Raw genomic sequence first — 19,914 nt, 5'->3', positions numbered from 1 at the left:
TATGGTCGCGAAAATACGGTACTCTACCCACCTCTGATTGTAATATATCCTACAATCAAGTGAAAACTTACAACCCCAATTCCAATGAAGTTGGGACGTTGTGTTAAACATAAATAAAAACAGAATACAATGATTTGCAAATCATGTTCAACCTATATTTAATTGAATACACTACAAAGACAAGATATTTAATTTTCATACTGATGAACTTTATTGTTTTTAGCAAATAACCATTAATTTAGAATTTTATGGCTGCAACACATTCCAACAAAGCCTGGGACAGGTGGGAAAAAAGACTGAGAAAGTTGAGGAATGCTCAACAAACACCTGTTTGGAACATCCAACAGGTGAACAGGCTGATTGGGAACAGGTGGGTGCCATGATTGGGTAGAAAAGGAGCTTCCCTGAATTGCTCAGTCATTCACAAGCAAAGATGGGGCGAGGTTCACCTCTTTGTGAACAAGTGCGTGAGAAAATAGTCAAACAGTTTAAGGACAATCTTCCTCAACATACAATTGCAAGGAATTTAGGGATTCCATCATCTACGGTCCATAATATCATCAAAAGGTTCAGAGAATCTGGAGAAATCACTGCATGTAAGCGGCAAGGCCGAACACCAAAATTGAATGCCCGTGACCTTCGATCCCTCAGGCGGCTATGCATCAAAAACCGACATCAATGTGTAAAGGATATCACCACATGGGCTCAGGAACACTTCAGAAAACCAATGTCAGTAAATACTGTTCGGCGCTACATCCGTAAGTGCAACTTGAAACTCTACTATGCAAAGCAAAAGCCATTTATCAACAACACCCAGAAACGCCACCGGCTTCTCTGGGTCCGAGCTCATCTAGGATGGACTGACGCAAAGTGGAAAAGTGTTCTGTGGTCCGACGAGTCCACATTTCAAATTGTTTTTGGAAATTGTGGACGTCGTGTCCTCCGGGCCAAAGAGGAAAAGATCCATCCGGACTGTTATGGACGCAAAGTTCAAAAGCCAGCATCTGTGATGGTATGGGGCTGTGTTAGTGCCAATGGCGTGGGTAACTTACACATCTGTGAAGGCACCATTAATGCTGAAAGGTACATACAGGTTTTGGAGAAACATATGCTGCCATCCAAGCAACGTCTTTTTCATGGACGCCCCTGCTTATTTCAGCAAGACAATGTCAAACCACATTCTGAACGTGTTACAACAGCGTGGCTTTGTAGTAAAAGAGTGCGGGTACTAGACTGGCCTGCCTGCAGTCCAAACCTGTCTGTGTGGCGCATTATGAAGCGTAAAATACGACAACGCAGACCCCGGAGTGGTGAACAGCTGAAGCTGTACATCAAAAGAATGGGAAAGAATTTCACCCACAAAGCTTCAACAATTAGTGTCCTCAGTTCCCAAACGTTTATTGAATGTTGTTAAAAGAAAAGGTGATGTAACACAGTGGTAAACATGACCCTGTCCCAGCTTTTTTGGAACGTGTTGCAGCCATAAAATTCTAAGTTAATGATTATTTGCTAAAAACAATAAAGCTGATCAGTTTGAACATTAAATATCTTGTCTTTGTAGTGTATTCAATTAAATATAGGTTGAACATGATTTGCAAATCATTGTATTCTGTTTTTATTTGTTTCACACAACATCCCAACTTCATTGGAAATGGGGTTGTATAATGTAATGTAACCCAACCATCGCAAGTTAGAACGCACTGTATTTTGATTGTCTGCAGTCAGTGACGCTGTCTGTACTTCAGAGATTGTCTCATCATGACGAACCTGATGTCTTTTTTCGACACATGGGCATGGCTAAACAGAGATATAGTGGGAGACTTGTCTTAAGCGGCATTATGTGAAAGTGTGTAAAAAAATACTTATTTTAAGGAAACAAAAGCATTAAGGCCAAGCTTCTCCTGCTCGTACCCTTTACCTACAATGATATACAGTAGCCTATACAGTATCATTCATTCAGATTCTGCACACCACATTCATACACTCAGTACCAACGTATGCAGTAAAAGGATAGATAAATGAGAATGAAATAAAACAAATTTTTATTTATTTATTTTTTTTGGTGGGGGGGGTTACTCGATGGAATAGTCCATCTAAAAAGATTCAATAGTGACAGCCCGAGTATGTAATGAAATAAGGCGATCATATATTTTTAAGGGTTCACAGTCCCCCTCCTTGAGCAGTCACCTTATCGTAGTGGAGGAGTTTGTGTGTCCCAATGATCCTAGGAGCTAAGTTGTCTGGGGCTTTATGCCCCTGGCAGGGTCACCCATGGCAAAGAGGTCCTAGATGAGGGACCAGACAAAGCAAGGCTCAGAAGACTCCTATGATGTATAAAAACATTGGAAAACGTTTACCCTCTGGAGCCAGGCCTGGAGGTGGGGATCGAAGGCGAGCACCTGGTTCCCGGGACTGCACCCCGGTTACAAAAGCTGTCTCTAGGGACGTGGAACATCACCTCTCTGGTAGGGAAGTAGCCCAAGGTGGTCTGTGAGGTTGAGACTAGATATCGTCAGGCTCGCCTTCACACACAGCTTGGTCTCTAGTACAAGTCCTCTCGAGAAGGGTTGGACTCTCTTCCACTGTGCCCACTGTGAGAGCAGGTGTAGGTATAGTTATTGCACCCCCACCCCCCGGCTCGGCACCTGTACATTGAGCTTCACCCTGGTGGACGAGAGGGTAGCCTCCATCGGCCTTCGGGTGGGGGGGACAGGTCCTAACTATTCTTTGTGCCTCTGCACCAAACAGCAGTTTAGAGTACCCAGCCTTTTTGGTATCCTTGGAGTGTGTGCTAGAGAGTGCTCCCGCTGGGGAACTTCAATGCTCACGTAGGCAATGACAGTGAGACCTGGAAGGGCGTGAATGGGAGGAAAGCCCCCCCCCCCCCCCCGAACAGAACCAGAGCGGTGTTCTATTATTGGACGTCTGTGCTCGTCCCAGATTGTTCATCACGAACACCATGTTTTAAAATAAGGGTGTCCATAAGTCCACTTGGCACCAGGACACCCTCGGCCGCAGTTCGATGATGACTTTGTGGTTGTGTCATCAGACTTGCAGCTGCATGTCTTGGACACTCGGGTGAAGAAAGGGATGGAGCTGTAAACTGATCACCACCTGGTGGTATGTTTGCTCCGATGGTGGGGGAAAATGCCGGTCCGACCTGGCAGGCCCAAACATATTGTGAGGGTCTGCTGAGAACATCTCGCAGAATCCTCTGTCAAAAGGAGTTTCAATTGCAACCTCTGGCAGAACTTCACCCACGTCCCGGAGGAGGCGGGGGACATTGAGTCCGAGTGGACCATGTTCCGCGCCTCCATTGCTCAGGTGGCCGACCGGAGCTCTGGCCCTAAGGTGGTTGGTGCCTGTCGTGGCGGCAAACCCCAAACCCGTTGGTGGACACCAGCGGTGAGGGATGCCGTCAAGCTGTAGAAGGAGTCCTATTGGGCCTTTTTGGCTTGTGGGACTCCTGACCGGCTGGCCAAGCGAAATGCAGCTTTGGTGGTTGCTGAGGCAAAAACTCGGGCATGGGAGGAGTTTGGTGAAGCCATGAAGCAAGACTTCTGGACGGCTTCGAGGAACTTCTGGTCTTCCATCCGGCGTCTCAGGAGGGGGAAGCAGTGCACCATCAACACTGTGTATAGTGGGGATGGGGAGCTGCTGACTTCAACTCGAGACGTTGTGAGTCGTGGGGAGAATACTTCAAAGACTTCCTCTATTCCACCGATACGCCTTCCGATGAGGAAGCGGAGTCTGGGATCTCTGAGGCGGGGTCTCCTATCTCTGGGGTTGAGGTCACCGAGGTGGTTAAAAAACTCCTCGGTGGCAAGGCCCCAGGGGTGGATGAGTTTCACCCGGAAATCCTAAAGGCTCTGGATGTTGTGGGGCTGTCCTGGTTGACACGCCTCTGCAACACCACGTGGACATCGGGGACAGTGCCTCTGGATTGGCAGACTGGGGTGGTAGTTCCCCTTTTTAAGAAGGGGGACTGGAGGGTGTGTTCCAACTACAGGGGGAATCACACTCCTCAGCCTCCCTAGTAAGGTCTATTCAGGGGTGCTGGAGAGGAGGGTCAGTTGGGAAGTCGAATCTCGGATTCAGGAGGCGCAGTGAAGTTTTCGTCCTGGCCGTGGAAAAGTGGACCAGCTCTACACCCTCGGCAGAGTCCTCAAGGGTGCATGGGAGTTCGCCCCACCAGTCTACATGTGTGTTGTGGACTGTGTGTAATACTAGTGTATTCAATTAAATATATGTTGAACATAATTTGCCAATCATTGTATTCTGTTTTTATTTATGTTTAACGGAACATCCCAACTTCATTGGAATTGGGGTTGTATATACTCGTCAACATCCATCCATCCATCCATCCATTTTCTGTACAGCTTATCCTCACAAGGGTTGCAGGCGTGCTGGAGCCCGTCGTGCCAGCTCAAATTATTCTCTTGCATTTTAGACAAAGGTTAAAACATCAATGATCTCTAGGATTGGCCACTGACATAAGTTTAGGCCAAATCAACATTACATGACAGAAATAATGGATGCTAATGTACTGTAATTAAATTATTTTATTGCAATTCAATTACTTTCATAAATACTGTTAATGACATGCTTACTCTAACTTTCTCACTGTCCCGGCTATAGGGACGGGTGTTGTCCAGAGTTCGAGTCCATTTGACTTTTTTGTGTTATATGTTTTTTTCCCCCCACGCTGCGTTGTTTGAACGCGGCATGCTCCTCGTGTACATTCGTCAGGCGCTCGATCAAATTTGTTGTGTTGAAGCATTTAGATGACGTTCCCCACGATGTACTTCAGTTGTGCACAGACTGCAAATAACTTATGTGTTGTTTGTCTGAGACACCGCAAAGTAGTAGTCCCACACCGACGACGTGTTTTTTCACCGACAAGATTGAAAAAAACTTCATTGGCTGTCATATAGTTACAGTACTGCGTAACAAGACACGTGACAAGGCTAAAAATAAACTAGCTTTTGGATTTGTGCGCGACAAAGACGCAGAATTAAACGTATTGTGCGGAGCCGATCGATGACGTCATTCATTGGATCGGCGACTTATGACATGAAAGCCAATCAGCATGAAATGCTAATTATCGGCCGATACCGATCAGATCGGCATAAAGTCTAGTTTTACAGTTACTTATCACCATAAAATAGGACTAATGTGGCCTAATATGCACAAAAACATCTGAAACAAACCCCAAGATGTTTTGTCAACTAAGAAGTGGGCTGTAATATCCATGTTTGGGCAGACAGTGCCAGGCAAATAATACAATGCATGAAAGCTGTTGTTTTTGTTATAAAAAATCTAAACACAGTCACGCGCCATTGCCTTCATTGGGAACGACGACCTTCCAAACATGGCCGCCACGCAATAACGTCGATGAGCCGGGCTGGCGTATTTAGTGTTTAGTATTTATACCTATGCCCGTGAAGCCCAATGGAAGATGATGTTCACGATCATGTGACTGTCATGTCATTTGATTGGTGAACTCGAGTTAAAGGTTGCTAGCGGGTACGTGAGAAGCAACGATGCAAACAGGAACTAATGCGTAGGTCGTAGTCGAAACAGATCGTACACGAAAAAAATTATAAATAAGCAATGATTTATAAATAAAAGTAGCGAGCAGCATGTCGATAACTGGAACGAAGTAAAAGTACTGTTTCTTCTTAACATAAATACTCGAGTAAAAGTAAAAAAACATGCTGCATTAAAACTACTCTGACAAGTGCAATTTATCCAAAATGCTACTTGAGTAAATGCAGCATATTCCTACCGACCTCTGCAGAGGAGCAGCTGGCTACCAGCTGATAGCGAAGAGGAATGTGATGGAACATTCCAGAAGAGGTCCGCGGGTATATTAAAAAAAAATAATAAAAATGCAGACACTTCTATTAACTTAAAACACCCGAATATTCATTTTTCTATCCATCCATTTTCTACACCGCTTATTCTCACTAGGGTCATGGGCGTGCTGGAGCCTATCCCAGCTAACTGCGGGCAGGAGGCGGGGTACACCCTGAACTGTTCGCCAGCCAATCAATGTCATAATTCGCCAATCCGATCAATGATGTCATTGATCGGCTCCGCGAAAGACATTTATTCTGCGTCGCCGCATGCACAGTATATTTGAATCCAAAAGCTAGTTTATTTTGAGCCTTGTCGCATGTCTTTTGACGTAGTATTGGAAATATCTGACGGCCAATAAAGTGTTTTTTTTTTTTTTTTTTAAAACACACAAAAACAACATGTCGGCTGTGTGGAACAGACAACACGTCTGAGATAGACAACATGTAATTCCCGGATGAGACTACAAGACAAATTTGCTCTTTCACAATTGCACTGTCAGACTACTGCAATAAAATCTTGTATTCCGATACGACCGCATCCCGTTTTTTCTGATCACAGGGCTTCATCGTGTCAACGCAAACGCGACCGGATACACTCGTTACCATGGCGACGACAACAATAATGGCTCGTGCTATGTGTTTGAACAAACAAACAAGAACGTTCGTTTAAGGCTTGCTTGCGGTATGTCCACATACTTTGAATAGGATAAGGCTCACAAGCAGATAATAACATGTTATGTAGCCTAGCAAGCTAGCAGTAGCACGAACGGTTGGACGTAAACATGCCGCCGTTCTGTCGAATCATGCTCTAAAGTTTCGGTGTGGGTGAAGTCATATAATTAAAAATAAAGTAATTTAACTACAGTAAGTTAGCACCCGTTATTTCTGTCATGTAATGTTGGTTTGACCTGAGTGATTAGAATACACGATCTGACTACAGCAGTGATTTCCAACCTTTATGGAGCCAAAGAATATATTTTACAATTGAAAAATCTCACAGCGCACCAACAAACAAAAATGTCACAAAAAGTGGATACATTAATTACTGTATGTACTTCCTGCAATCTAATAGAAGACGATTTATCATTTGTTCTGTCTGTCACTATGCCTCACTGGCATAAATAGAGGAACAAAGATACATTATTCATTGTAACAATGTCTCGTAATTTTTTGAGCAATTACGTACACAAGTATATACAGTAAATGAACAGGTAATTTAAATAGACACATTCCTCCATCATGTGATCGGATCGGTGATCGGTTATCGTTTTTTTAAACTCGCTGATTGGTCCCAAAAATCCTGATCGTGTAAATCCTAGAGGAAACCGGAGTACCTGGAGAAAACCCACACAGGTACGGGGAGAACATGCAAACGCCACACAGGTGAGGCCGGATTTGAACCCGGGTCCTCTGAACTGTGAGACGGGTGTGCCGCCATTCCTTTCCCCCCTTTTGATAAATAACAAACGATAATTTTTTTCTGCATGTTTTGATTTGAAATAAAATGTACAGTGTTCCCAATGCATTTGAGTGTCTTGGGGGGGGGGAAAAAAGCTATTATTAGGATTAAAACTTTCTTAAATACACATGCTGTTTGCTTGATACCACAATGGTAAATTTTAACATACATACAGACAGAACATCCACAAAAAATGTTCAGTTTGTGAAGTGTTTCCCCATTACTTGTTTCATTTTGAATGAGTATTTAATCTCCAAATAAAACATGACTCAGATATTCTGTGGAGTAACCCTTGTTGCGTGCCTTGCAAGCACAGATTTCTTGTGGTTTGTCACCATGTCTAGACATATCAATGGAGTGTACCTGGCCCTTTTGGACTGGAACAGGATCTCCTCAACTGTGGCTTTAAGTGATCCAGATTCATCCTCCTTCAAAATTTCCCTGTTAAAAAAAACAAAGCAAAAATGTGAACAAACAAACCAACTTATTTAACATTTGTCTTCAGGTGTAAGTCTTACCATGTCCTCTCATAACCACCTTCCCAGCGTTTAGTTCTCTCTGGTTCGTCATCCATTATGACTGATATTCAGACTAAAAAACAAAGCAGTTGCAATCGTCAAACTGGTAATTTTCTAAAATATTGTTTACTTGCAATAAGTCCGAAATGTAAGAGACTTTTGTTGTTTATAAAGTACAATACAATAATCTTGACTAATAACAGTACAATACTATACCTAATTGAGTCTATAACCTAAAAAAGTCCAAGTTACTTTAAGTGGGGGTGGCAAGACAGAAGACCCAGGGTAGACATAAGTCTTGTTAGCCACAGCAAAAGGAAAATGTATGTGAACTAGGGCTGCGCGATATTGGGGAAAAAATGAAATCACGATTTGTTTTTTTTTTAAAACCTGCGATATACAGTGGATACGGAAAGTATTGAGACCCCCTTAAATTTTTCACTCGTTATATTGCAGCCATTTGGTTGGTGTTCATTTCTTCTGATCATCCTTGGGATGGTTCTACACCTTCATTGGAGTCCAGCTGTGTTTGATTATACTGATTGGACCTGATGAGGAAAGCCACACACCTGTCTCTGTAAGACCTTACAGCTCACAGCAAATGAGAATCATGAGGGCAAAGGAACTGCCTGAAGAGCTCAGTGACAGAATTGTGGAAAGGCACAGATCTGGCCAAGGTTACAAAAACTTTTCTGCTGCACTTAAGGTTCCTAAGAGCACAGTGGCCTTCATAATCCTTAAATTGTAAGACGCTGGGGACAACCGGAACCCTTCCTAGAGCTGGCCGTCCGGCCAAACTGAGCAATCGGGGGAGAAGAGCCTTGGTGAAAGAGGTAAAGAAGAACTCAAATAATCATTGTGGCTGAGCTCCAGAGATGCACTCAGGAGATGGGAGAAAGTTCTCGAAAGTCAACCATCACTGCAGCCCTCTACCAGTCGGGGCTTTATGGCAGAGTGGCCCCGACGGAAGCCTCTCCTCAGTGCAAGACACATGAAACCCCGCATGGAGTTTGCTAAAGAAACAACTGAAGGACTCAAAGATGGTGAGAAATAAGATTCTCTGGTCTGATAAGACCAAAATAGAACTTTTGGCCTTAATTCTAAGCGGTATGTGTGGAGAAAACCAGGCACTGCTCATCACCTGTCCAATACAGTCCCAACAGTGAAGCATGGTGGTGGCAGCATCATGCTGCGGGGGTGTTTTTCAGCTGCAGGGACAGGACGACTGGTTGCAATCGAAGGAAAGATGAATGCGGCCAAGTACAGGGATATCCTGGACGAAAACCTTCTCCCGAGTGCTCAGGACCTCAGACTGGGCCGAAGGTTCATCCTCCAACAAGACAATGACCCTAAGCACGCAGCTAAAATAACGAAGTGGCTTCAGAACAAGTCAGTGACTGTTCTTGAAGGGCCCAGCCAGAGCCCTGACTTAAAACCCAATTGAGCATCTCTGGAGAGACCTGAAAATGGCTGTCCACCAACGTTCACCATCCGACCTGACAGAACTGGTGAGGATCTGCAAGGAGGAATGGCAGAGGATGCCCAAATCCAGGTGTGAAAAACTTGGTGCATCCATCCCAAAAAGACTTATGGCTGTATTAGCTCAAAAGGGTGCTTCTACTAAATACTGAGCAAAGAGTCTGAATACTTATGGCTGTGTGATATTTCAGTTTTTCCTTTATATTAAATCTGCAAAAATTTCAACAATTCTGGGTTTTTTTCTGTCAATATGGGGTGCTGTCTGTACATTGAGGGAAAAAATTTTATTATTTTAGCAAATGGCTGCAATATAACAAATAGTGAAAAATTTAAGGGGATCTGAATACTTTCCGTACCCACTGTATATTGTGATATGAAGTGACAGTGTTGGGAAAGTTCATTTTCTACACAAATTACTTCAAAGTTCAGTTCATCGTTCCAAAAATGAACCAGTACAGTTCATAGATCATAATTCCAAATTTGGAACTAAGTTCACCGGTCCAAAAATGAACTACCGTATTTTCACGACCATCAGGCACACTTAAAAGTCTTAAATTTTCTCCAAAATGGACGGGGCACCTTATAATGCGGCGGGCCTTATGTGTGCACAGAGTTCCAAAAGCTATAAATGTTGTTGTATCATGAGCGCGCCGCTTGACTAACTGGGAGCATTTCCTGCCGACAGACACGCTGCTTATACAGAGGAAAAGCGGACGTGGCTGAGGACAGCATGTGGCCGTTAAAGGGGGAAAGGTGTGCGTGACAGAGGACGCTAAAGGCACGCCCCCAGTAGGTATATAGCGCCGGTATGTGCATTGTGCAAAACAACATCGGTTTGGCTAAGGACCCCCGAAAATGACTGCGGTCAAGCCAGCCTCCACTCATAAAGTAGCAATCAAGCCAGCCGCCCCAAATTTTGTTTATACTAGACATTACGGTAATAAGTCGCCAACTCGCAGCGAAAGCCACCTTCAAAATAAAAGTGTCCCAATAATACAGACGTCAATGCTCTTCGGTTAAGGAATGCAACCAGCAAGGTTAATTTGAATCTTGAGATGCATTAAAAAAAATGTAGTTTATTTGATATCTTATGAAAAATAAATGGTAACTGGACTGCACGTATGTAGCGCTTTATCTACATCATCACAGTGCCCAAAGCGCTTTACAAAGCCTCACATTCACACACACGTTCATAAACCAATGGGCGACTGCTGCCATGCGAGGCGCTGCCAGGCCAGAAAAAATGTTGTCTAAGCTTTATCTAAATCACAAGAATAAACAAACAGTTCAGTTCACCATTCCAAAAATGAATGAGTTCAACTCATAGTTCATATTCAAAATATTACACTAAGTTCAGTGGTCCAAAAATTGATAAGTTCATAGTTTTTTTCCCCCCCAATATTGTACAGTATGCTACTGATGGGCTATTTCCCTCAAAATACTGGCATTTCATATCCCCATTGTTGCCACCCATTTAGTCCAGACGAGTAGCCAGCTGCAGCTTTCACCCTACAACCTTAAAAACATGAGGAAAAATGCATTGCTTTGCTTGAATTGTGTGGGGTTTTTTTTGTTTGTTTTTTGTTTTTTTGTCATGAGGAATTAAAACTAAATCAGGACTGTAGTCCTTAATGTCCAAACAAAAATACACAACACAGTATGACAGGAACGATGGTGAAATGACATTGTAACTCTGCATTCCCAGCAGCTCTGGCTGAGTATATTTACAAAATATTTTATCTTATCTACTCTTAAATTAAAAAACTAAATAAATTCCACATGATCACAGTGTGATCGTACAGTGTTTTAACCAACATCGCAGCGAACCCTGCGACGTGTCTATTGCGCACAGAATCTATCATGCAGCACTAGTGTAAACATTCACAGGACACGGAGGATAAAGTAAGTGAACTTCTCAGGGAGCGTGGTCATTATTGACAAAGAGATTAAATCCAATGGACAAGGCCTTCTTCAGTGGTGTGCGAAGAGGTTCATGGCTGGTGAGGCACTGACGGAGTCAAATTTACAAATTCCTAGTGGCGTGTCAGCCTGAGATAATAAACTCCATCCATCCATCCATCCATCCATTTTCTGAGCTGCTTCTCCTCATTAGGGTCGCGGGCGTGCTGGAGCCTATCCCAGCTATCATCGGGCAGGACACCCTGAACTGGTTGCCAGCCAATCGCAGGGCACATACAAACAAACAACCATTCACACTCACATTGTTTGAAAAAAATATATCATCATTCTTTGTAAACAAATATTTGGCCATAAATAGTGTCAGATTTCCAGCGGTTTCCATCACAATTTCTTACTATTTCAATATGCAACACATAAATAACGACGTTGGACTTCCTTTATTAAAGAGATCCGTTTTAGATTGGTAGTACAGTTTGGAGACATTTTAAGCTACGACTGGCTTTCATTTGGAGAAAAATCACACCGCGCTTATTTTATTTTACTCCATATTTTTATCCGATCAGCCAAACTAAATATGTATGAAACGAACAAATACATTCGCCTGACTTTGGAAATTATGACTTAAGTGAGACACGAAGAGACACAGAAACAAACACTTGCCAATGACAAGCCTCCTCACCAAAGTTCATGAGTGCGCAGTCTGCTCGCTGTCACACTTTCGTGTCTCAGACAACGAATCTGTTCAAAACCAAACAAAAAAAACAAAAAAAACATGACAGCACAGCGAACTATTCATTTCGAATATTGCTTTGAGTGTTTATCATTATCGTGCCAAGTCAAATATAAGTCCACGTCTTTAGAGTCCTTTGTTTAGCTATCGTTGGTATTAACCCTTAAATTGAGGGGTCTTCGAACATAAATATGTTTCCCAATCTATTATGGTTCATTCCTTCGGGTGACGGGGGGGAACATTGAATGTACCTACAATCCAATAACAATTTCTTGAGTGTCATTCACACCATTCAACAACTTGAGTTTCACTTTTATAATCCGTGTCGAAACGTGAACTGCGAAATAAGATTCCATTCCAATGTACGCGCGCACACACACACGACCACGAGATTGGCCAGCGCACCGTGGCAAGGTCGCTTGTAATTATACGGTGTTGTATGCAGCACAGTTTGCCGGGGTCCTTGTTCTTTCAGTTTTCATGCCGCCCACTTACGTGGAATCCGCTGACGACTTTGACCAAGTGTTGTTTCGTTCAGAAGAACGAATCCGTTTCGTGAGCGAACTGAACCGAATCAGTTCATGAAATGATTCGTTCTTAGCTTGGTTACCGCCGTGAGGCAAGCGAGTCGGCTGGGAGCGGAAACGGAAACTGTTGAAGCGTTCTGTCACTCACTTCTGAATCTTCGGCGAATGACCAATGAGCGGCCAACGTGCAGGCGGGGGCGGGACTTCAAGGAACGACGTACTACGCAGTGAACGTGCCACACGAGTGATTTTAACCGCAAGTCCTGACGTCCACACGGGGATAGCTTTCACGAGCAGCCGTTTCATCAAGCTAACGTTGAGTCGGTCAAGCAGATGAAAACAAGCATAAACACATAAAAATGTAATTTAATAATAAATGTATATGGGTGTTTATTTGATTTCGGCCACTTTTGATTTTCGTTTCTGTCATCACCACCACACTGCACTATGTGATGACGTGAGGTAATGACATTTCAAAGTTTTTAGCTAACTGTGCTATGCTGGTAGAGTTAGCTTAAATTTTCCTTTTAGCCAGCTACTCCTGTACAACATTTTTATATGATTATTAAGTTTTTTTGGAGGAAAATCTTTAAACATATTAACACTATAAGTTGTTTGATAATGACATGCAATCAAAATATCATGTGACTTGAGGGTACAAATGAGGAAAAAGCTTACTCTTGCAGTTATCAAAATGTCTGACTTCTCTCTGCCCCAGCATGTGCTTGAGTGGCAAGACAAAATGACACGGGGAATTAAAAAATCAGATTTTGAATACTTCCCATGGGCTCACCACGTGTGGGAGGGCCCATAGGGGTCGGGTGCAGTGCGAGCTGGCCGGGGCCGAAGGCAGGGACCTTAACGATCCGATCCCCGGCTACAGAAGCTGGATCTAGGGACGTGGAATGTCACCTCTCTGGCAGGGAAGGAGCCCAAGCTGGTGTGTGAGGTCGAGAAGTTCCGACTAGATATAGTCGGACTTGCCTCCACGCCCAGCTTGGGCTCTGGTACCAGTCTTCTCAAGAGGGGTTGGACTCTCTTCCACTCTGGAGTTGCCCACGGTGAGAGGTGCCGAGCAGGTGTGGATATACTTATTGCTCCCCGGCTCGGCGCCTGTACGTTGGGGATCACCCCGGTGGACGAGAGGGTAGCCTCCCTCTACCTTCGGGTGGGGGGACGGGTCCTGACTGTTGTTTGTGCCTATGCACCAAACAGCAGTTCAGAGTACCCACCCTTTTTGGAGTCCTTGGAGGGGGTGCTGGAGAGCGCTCCCGCTGGGGACTCCATCGTTCTGCTGGGGGACTTCAATGCTCACGTGGGCAATGACAGTGAGACCTGGAAGGGCGTGATTTGGAGGAACGCCCCCCCCCCCCCCCCCCCCAATCAGAACCCGAGCAGTGTTCTCTTATTGGACTTCTGTGCTCGTCGCGGATTGTCCATTACAAACGCCATGTTCAAGCATAAGGGTGTCCACATGTGCACTTGGCATCAGGACACCCTAGGTCGCAGTTCGATGATCGACTTTGTGGTCGTGTCATTGGACTTGCGGCCGCATGTCTTGGACACTCGGGTAAAGAGAGGTGCGGAGCTGTCAACTGATCAACACCTGGTGGTGAGTTGGCTCCGATGATGGAGGAAGATGCCGGTCCAACGTGGCAGGCCCAAACGTATTGTGAGGGTCTGCTGGGAACGTCTGGCGGAATCCCCTGTCAGAAGGAGTTTCAACTCCCACCTCCGACAGAACTTTGCTCATGTTCCGGGGGAGGTGGGGGACATCGAGTCTGAGTGGACCATGTTCCGCGCCTCCATTGCTGAGGCGGCCGACCGGAGCTGTGGCCGTAAGGTGATTGGTGCCTGTCGTGGCGGCAATCCCGAACCCGTTGGTGGACACCAACATTGAGGGATGCCGTCAAGCTGAAGAAGGAGTCCTATCGGGCCTTTTTGGCATGTGGGACTCCTGAGGCAGCTGATGGGTACCGGCTGGCCAAGCGGAATCCAGCTTTGGTGGTCACTGAAGCAAAAACTCGGGCATGGGAGGAGTTTGGAAAGGCCATGGAGAAAGACTTCCGGACGGCTTCGAGGAAATTCTGGTCCACCATCCGGCGTCTCAGAAGGGGGAAGCAGTGCACCCTCAACACTGTGTATAGTGGGGATAGGGCGCCGCTGACCTTGACTCGGGACGTTGTGAGCCGGTAGGGAGAATACTTCGAAGACCTCCTCAATTCTACCCACACGCCTTCCCATGAGGGAGCAGAGTCTGGGTTCTCTGAGGCGGGCTCTCCTATCTCTGGGGTTGAGGTCACCGAGGTGGTTAAAAAGCTCCTCGGTGGCAAGGCCCCGGGGGTGGATGAGATTCGCCCGGAGTTCCTCAAGGATCTGGATGTTGTAGGACTGTCCTGGTAGCCTCCTTCCGCCTTTGGGTGGGGGGACGGGTCCTGACTGTTGTTTGTGCCGATGCACCAAACAGCAGTTCAGAGTACCCACCCTTTTTGGAGTCCTTAGAGGGAGTGCTGGAGAACACTAACGCTGGGGACTCAATCGTTCTGCTGGGGTAATTCAATGCTCATGTAGCGATTGTGTATGAAATAAGAATTGTAATTAATTTAGGAGAAAGTAATAAGCCGGCAGCGACGTTTGCGTTACTTCCGGTCTATCGTAATATCGTAATTACAGCGTTATAACTCAAGATATTTGCTATACATGAGGGGCACCACGTCACGTTTTACAAGTTTAACTTTAGACGACATGACGACAAACTTCACATAATCTGGAGGTTGCTACACTCTACGACATTTTGAGTCCTAGGTTACAGAGGTTTATTTCAATACAGAACACACACAAAATACGACCACAAGTGGAATTTTATGGTATATTTAATGAAACACACAACTACAGCAAGAAAATAACACTAAGGGTAAATGAAAGAAAGAAAATAAGGCATATGAAAATGGAAAAGAGGACATCGTGTGCGGTCACTGGGCTAAACTAAATGACCGTGTGAGCGTTTAAGGCGTTGAGTCAGAGCGAAAAAAGGCAAAGTTGGGATTTCGTATGAAGCTAGTAATTTCCCCACAATTATTACGCACTGATGTTGTACATCATAGTAAGGATTGCAGTGTCAACTCATGAAAAACTGATCAGCTGGTCTTTCGGGGGTGGTCTTCCTTTGGAAGTGGCTCCGGAAGCAAGGTGACAGATTTGGTTGCAAACGGAAAGAAAAAGAACAAGAAAGGCGGGAGAAGAAAAATGGCTGGTCATCACGCCTTCTTGGGTGAACCGGACATCTCTCTTCCTGCCTCTTTCGTGGCTCGCTGACAATTTCAGAGCGATCCCGCTTGGCTGGGAGCAGACCCGGTACCTTCGTAGTAGCGGCTCTGATTGCTTAGCGGAGGCCCACGTTTAGGCTGGGAAGCCATGTCTGTTCGATCCTGGTTCACGTTTACCGAGCCGTGTGCCTGCACAAAAGGGGAAACGGGGGAGGGGTGGCCGACGGACAGCCCGGCTGGCGAGCTGTCCGCAAGGTATGAGGAGAGGAAAAACATGACAAGCATGAACTCAACTCAACTCCCAGAGAAAGATGTGAGTTTAGAGTTAAATACCCCAGGGGCGGGGCATAAGAAGAGGGAGTGCAGACTTGGAGAAGACCACGCCCACCAGCCTGAATCTTGCCCATAAATTTGAGTAAATTGGATTTAAAATAATAATCTCAAACACTCCTAATTTTGTACTCTCATGCATAGAATCATTGTTTAAACTTTGGTCGTGGCTGATGGGTTGCTTATTGTTCAATACCACATTTCGTACTGTTTGATTTCAAATCATGAATAGCTTTCAAAATCATGTAGAGGACCTGTCAAAGTGAGAATGGGGACACAGACACCAAGGCATACATTTGGAATATATCTACAGAGTTTGTATGATATAAAAACAGACATTTTATCTTATGTTAACAAACATCAGAGGCACAGCCACAAGTTCTGGCGTTTGCAGCTCCTCTCAACGCCAGTGGGTGGAGCCTCACGCGCATCAGTGGATATTAACCACATAGTCTTCCCAAACCATTTGGTCCGGGAAGGGGTCTTTTGAAGACAGGAATCAAGATTTGACGGGAAGCTGCTAATTAGGTTAAGGTCCACTTGACGTGCACCAGGTCCTGTCCTCGTCGTCGTCTCACAGCAGGGCAGCGTGGAGGAGTGAGAGTTCTCAGGTGGTCGCAAGTCTCTGTGACGCCTCAAAGTTGTGGCGTGCATGTCCGCTACATATCCCCCCTTCGTCGGCGAAAGTTCGGCTCGATGGCGGGTTTCGGCGATGTCTCCTTGGAAGGTGGCACAGGTTGGCAGGTAAACACAGCAATGCAATTACCAGAGTACAACATGAGTGCATACTACCCCCCCTTTTCAGCTGTAATAGGTGTCCATGACAGCTTCTTACTCAATGTGTGTGTCTATATGTGAATATAGATGTCAATGTTGTTTCTATGTGGTGAGGTCAAGAGATTGTGCAGTTGAAAGAGACAGGGGATAAGACTGCCACGAACATTGACGAAGAGTCTTTGTAGGGCTCTTCAAAAATAAAAGAGGGGACGAGAAGGGAAAAAGAGAGAAAAAAATGTCATTCAGCCCAGCTCCCTCCTAGCAAACAGAGGGAGTCTCCAAAAACAAGAAAAAGGGAAAATAAAACTACTATAAAGGGGTGAACCACTCAAATAGTAACCAAAAAGAAGAGGTGAAAGGCAGGTGTACTAATCTGTACAAAGGAAAGGAAACTTAGCTTAAGTCAGAGAGGAAGCAAGGAGGTCCGGGAATGTTCGGTCAGAGGGGGAGGACCTCCTGCACAGTTTGAGCTGGGACATTTTCGAGCTCAGCCATTCCTTTCTACCGGAAGACCTCAGGCAAGCATTGGAGTGCTGTTCTGAGCAGCGCCACCGCTCCTGGGTCTTTCGGTAGAGCAGGGAGCCTAGGCTGAAAATCATGTAGTGGTTGAGGATTGTTAGGGCCACTAAGTTAAGATCTGCAGCACAGCCGGAATGTGCAAGCAGGGGTTTTGACACCTTAGTGTCGGTGATGTCAGAAACCTGAGTTCCTTTGAATGTAATTTGTTCCAGCATTTCAGGGCCAAATTTAAATTTACGAGAAACTTAGAAATCACAATTTGGTTGTCGTAACTGCTGGATGGTAGGTGGTACCAAGTGGCATCCTCACTATGCAACGTGGCATCTTTGATTGCACCAGTTTCTTTGGAACTCAGGATTGACATGCAGAGCTGTGGAGCTTATAAGGAAAGACCTGAGATGGGCTGGATTGGTGGGGCCTGTCTGGGCCATAGACAGAGTGATTTTAATAGAGCTGAGGGGTCCCAAATGTGGGAGAATTCTATCTTTTGCAAAGTTGTCGAGAAAGGGCGCAATTTCACATAGCCTTTATCAACGTCAGCAATCTGTGTGTGAGCATAAACCGTTAGGAGGGCAGATGACAGCGTGGTTATGGCCTGCCTATTTTGGTTTAAAATTACACAGCAAATGTTGAGAACTAAAATGGCTACTTTTAGCAGATTGCTTAGCTACCAGGAATTGACTACTTTGTTAGCCAAGCGTTGTCGGGTGGTTTGGATTTTGGACTGCAATTCCTGATGTTGTCTCTCGATAGTAGTAAGGCTACAGACATCCCCGGTGGGGGCGCTGTGGATGTATTTTATTTTGCTCGTTATGTTAGCGGTTTGCGGCGGAGCAGCGCATTTGGTTTCACCCGTGTCTTGGTTGAGCATCTGCGTTGGTGGACTTGGTGTAGCAAGGATGCTGTCATGGAGGCTGGGCTTGCTTGCCCGGTCCAGTCTCACTGTGTTGACCATCCTTTGTTTCGTGCATGATGCATCGTGAGCGGAGTCTTGTCTGACCCCCCCCTTCGCTGCGTGGAGTCACGAGCGGCTGAGAAGTAAGCTCCACGGAGGCGCAGTAACGAAAGTCCACAATAATGCAAATGAGCAGGTGCAAAGCCAAGAAGAAACCAGAGTGAAGCTTGCGCAGCGTGTAGGAAGAAAGAATCGAGAGGGTGGCCGCCAAGGCGAGCCACGGAAAGATTAAATGAAAAGCAGGCAACTTCGACAACTCGAACCACGTAGAGCAGCAGAGGAAGCCTGGGAACCAGCACAGAAGGAATTGCACATCCCAAGTGGTCATGGCAGGTGCAACAGAAGAGTTGCCCTGGAAACGAAAGGGTGGTTGGGTTGGGGGAAAACGATGGCATTGAGATGCGCTTTGCAAGGTGTACAGAACAAGTGTACAGGAAGTCTGAGGTCTCTGATAAGAGACGATGCCCACATGTCCTGTGCTGTTGAAGCCATGCGTGTGTATAAATTACAAAAGAAGACTAAGCGGCCACTGAGAGTGACGGCCACCTAATCAAGAAAGACACAATCAGGGTTAGAGTGACAGCTGAATGAATGGACCAATGATGAGGGCCGGGGCCCGTAATATGCGACTCATAGGGCGTAGTTTTCCATCTCACCGAGGGGTCTTGTGGTCCCGAAAGCTTGGAAGAATGATCGCGAGAGCGCCCACTGGTGGACATCTTCAGCGTTTCTGGTGTGCACATCCCTTTCATCAAGCTCTCATATCTGGCTGCGATTTTGGTAGCGGCGACGCATCAAGGAGGCTCAGCCCCCCTTTCGGCGAACTGTCTTCTGGCTGTGATTTTGGTAGCGGTGACGCATCAAGGAGGCTCAGCCCCCCCTTCGTCAACCTGTCATCTGGCTGCGAGTTTGGCAGAGGCGGCGCATCCAGGAGGCTCAGAGCGTAGCACTGGGAGGATTCTCTATTGTGTTATGGTCGCTTCAGGGGCCGGCACATCCTGTGCATAAATCTCGTGCCTCGTATAGTCAATTAATGGCATGAAACGACTTAGCAGATCTTGTCCAATGAGCAAAGGTACTGACTTGACAGGTGACACGAACACAGGATGAATTAGGGAATGTGGCCCTATTGTCCAGTGGAACCACACTCGCGAGTTTAAGTGGGTGTTCACCAAAGCAAGGGGTGAATTGTCATATCACAGTGTTGAAAGTTGAGTGTACGGCTGTCTTGCTGTACTTTGTCACGCAGTAGGTCAAGCGCGTCCTCGGACATGACAGTGATGTCTGCTGCTGTATCCACAAGTCCGTCATATTGGAACGTACGTTCAAGTGTGGTTGTCAAGTAAAATTTCCCTGATATATCATTAACTGTGAGTTTACCTAGAAGACGCCGAAATGGCTGCTTGTCTTTTTTGTTTGACAGGTAGCTGGAGTCATTCAGTGAGTCACAGGCCAGGGTCGGAGACTGTCGAGGTCGGATTGTTGAACTGGGTTTTGGTCCGCGAATTTTGATTTTAGTAACGGGTGTTACCTGGTCATCGCAGTGGTCGGTTATGTGCTTGCCCACGATCTG

At 45.6% G+C, this 19,914-nt stretch overlaps 1 protein-coding gene across 4 annotated transcripts in view; it reads right to left on the bottom strand.

The window, feature by feature from the left end:
• gtf2h2 (general transcription factor IIH, polypeptide 2) overlaps window positions 1–12,714 on the bottom strand; it is a 38,331-nt gene extending 25,617 nt beyond the window's left edge. Inside the window, exons 1-4 of one of the 4 annotated variants that reach the window (XM_061765067.1) lie at window positions 12,060–12,409; window positions 11,917–11,976; window positions 7,839–7,911; window positions 7,684–7,761 (exon numbers count right to left, since the gene is read on the bottom strand). In XM_061765067.1, coding sequence (XP_061621051.1) covers window positions 7,684–7,761; window positions 7,839–7,894 — 134 coding nt within the window. In that variant the 5' untranslated portion in view covers window positions 7,895–7,911; window positions 11,917–11,976; window positions 12,060–12,409. Of the gene's footprint in view, window positions 1–7,683; window positions 7,762–7,838; window positions 7,912–11,916; window positions 12,410–12,462 lie in introns of those variants that run through there. The other 3 variants (XM_061765070.1, XM_061765065.1, XM_061765066.1) reach the window with 3 other exon arrangements.
• Between the last annotated feature and the right edge of the window lie 7,200 nt (window positions 12,715–19,914).

The sequence above is a fragment of the Phyllopteryx taeniolatus genome, unplaced genomic scaffold (genome assembly GCF_024500385.1).
Source record: "Phyllopteryx taeniolatus isolate TA_2022b unplaced genomic scaffold, UOR_Ptae_1.2 contig_25, whole genome shotgun sequence".
Classification (NCBI taxonomy): domain Eukaryota; kingdom Metazoa; phylum Chordata; class Actinopteri; order Syngnathiformes; family Syngnathidae; genus Phyllopteryx; species Phyllopteryx taeniolatus.
The sequence above is the reverse complement of the archived record's forward strand: the minus strand, read 5'-3'. Positions and strand labels throughout refer to the sequence as shown.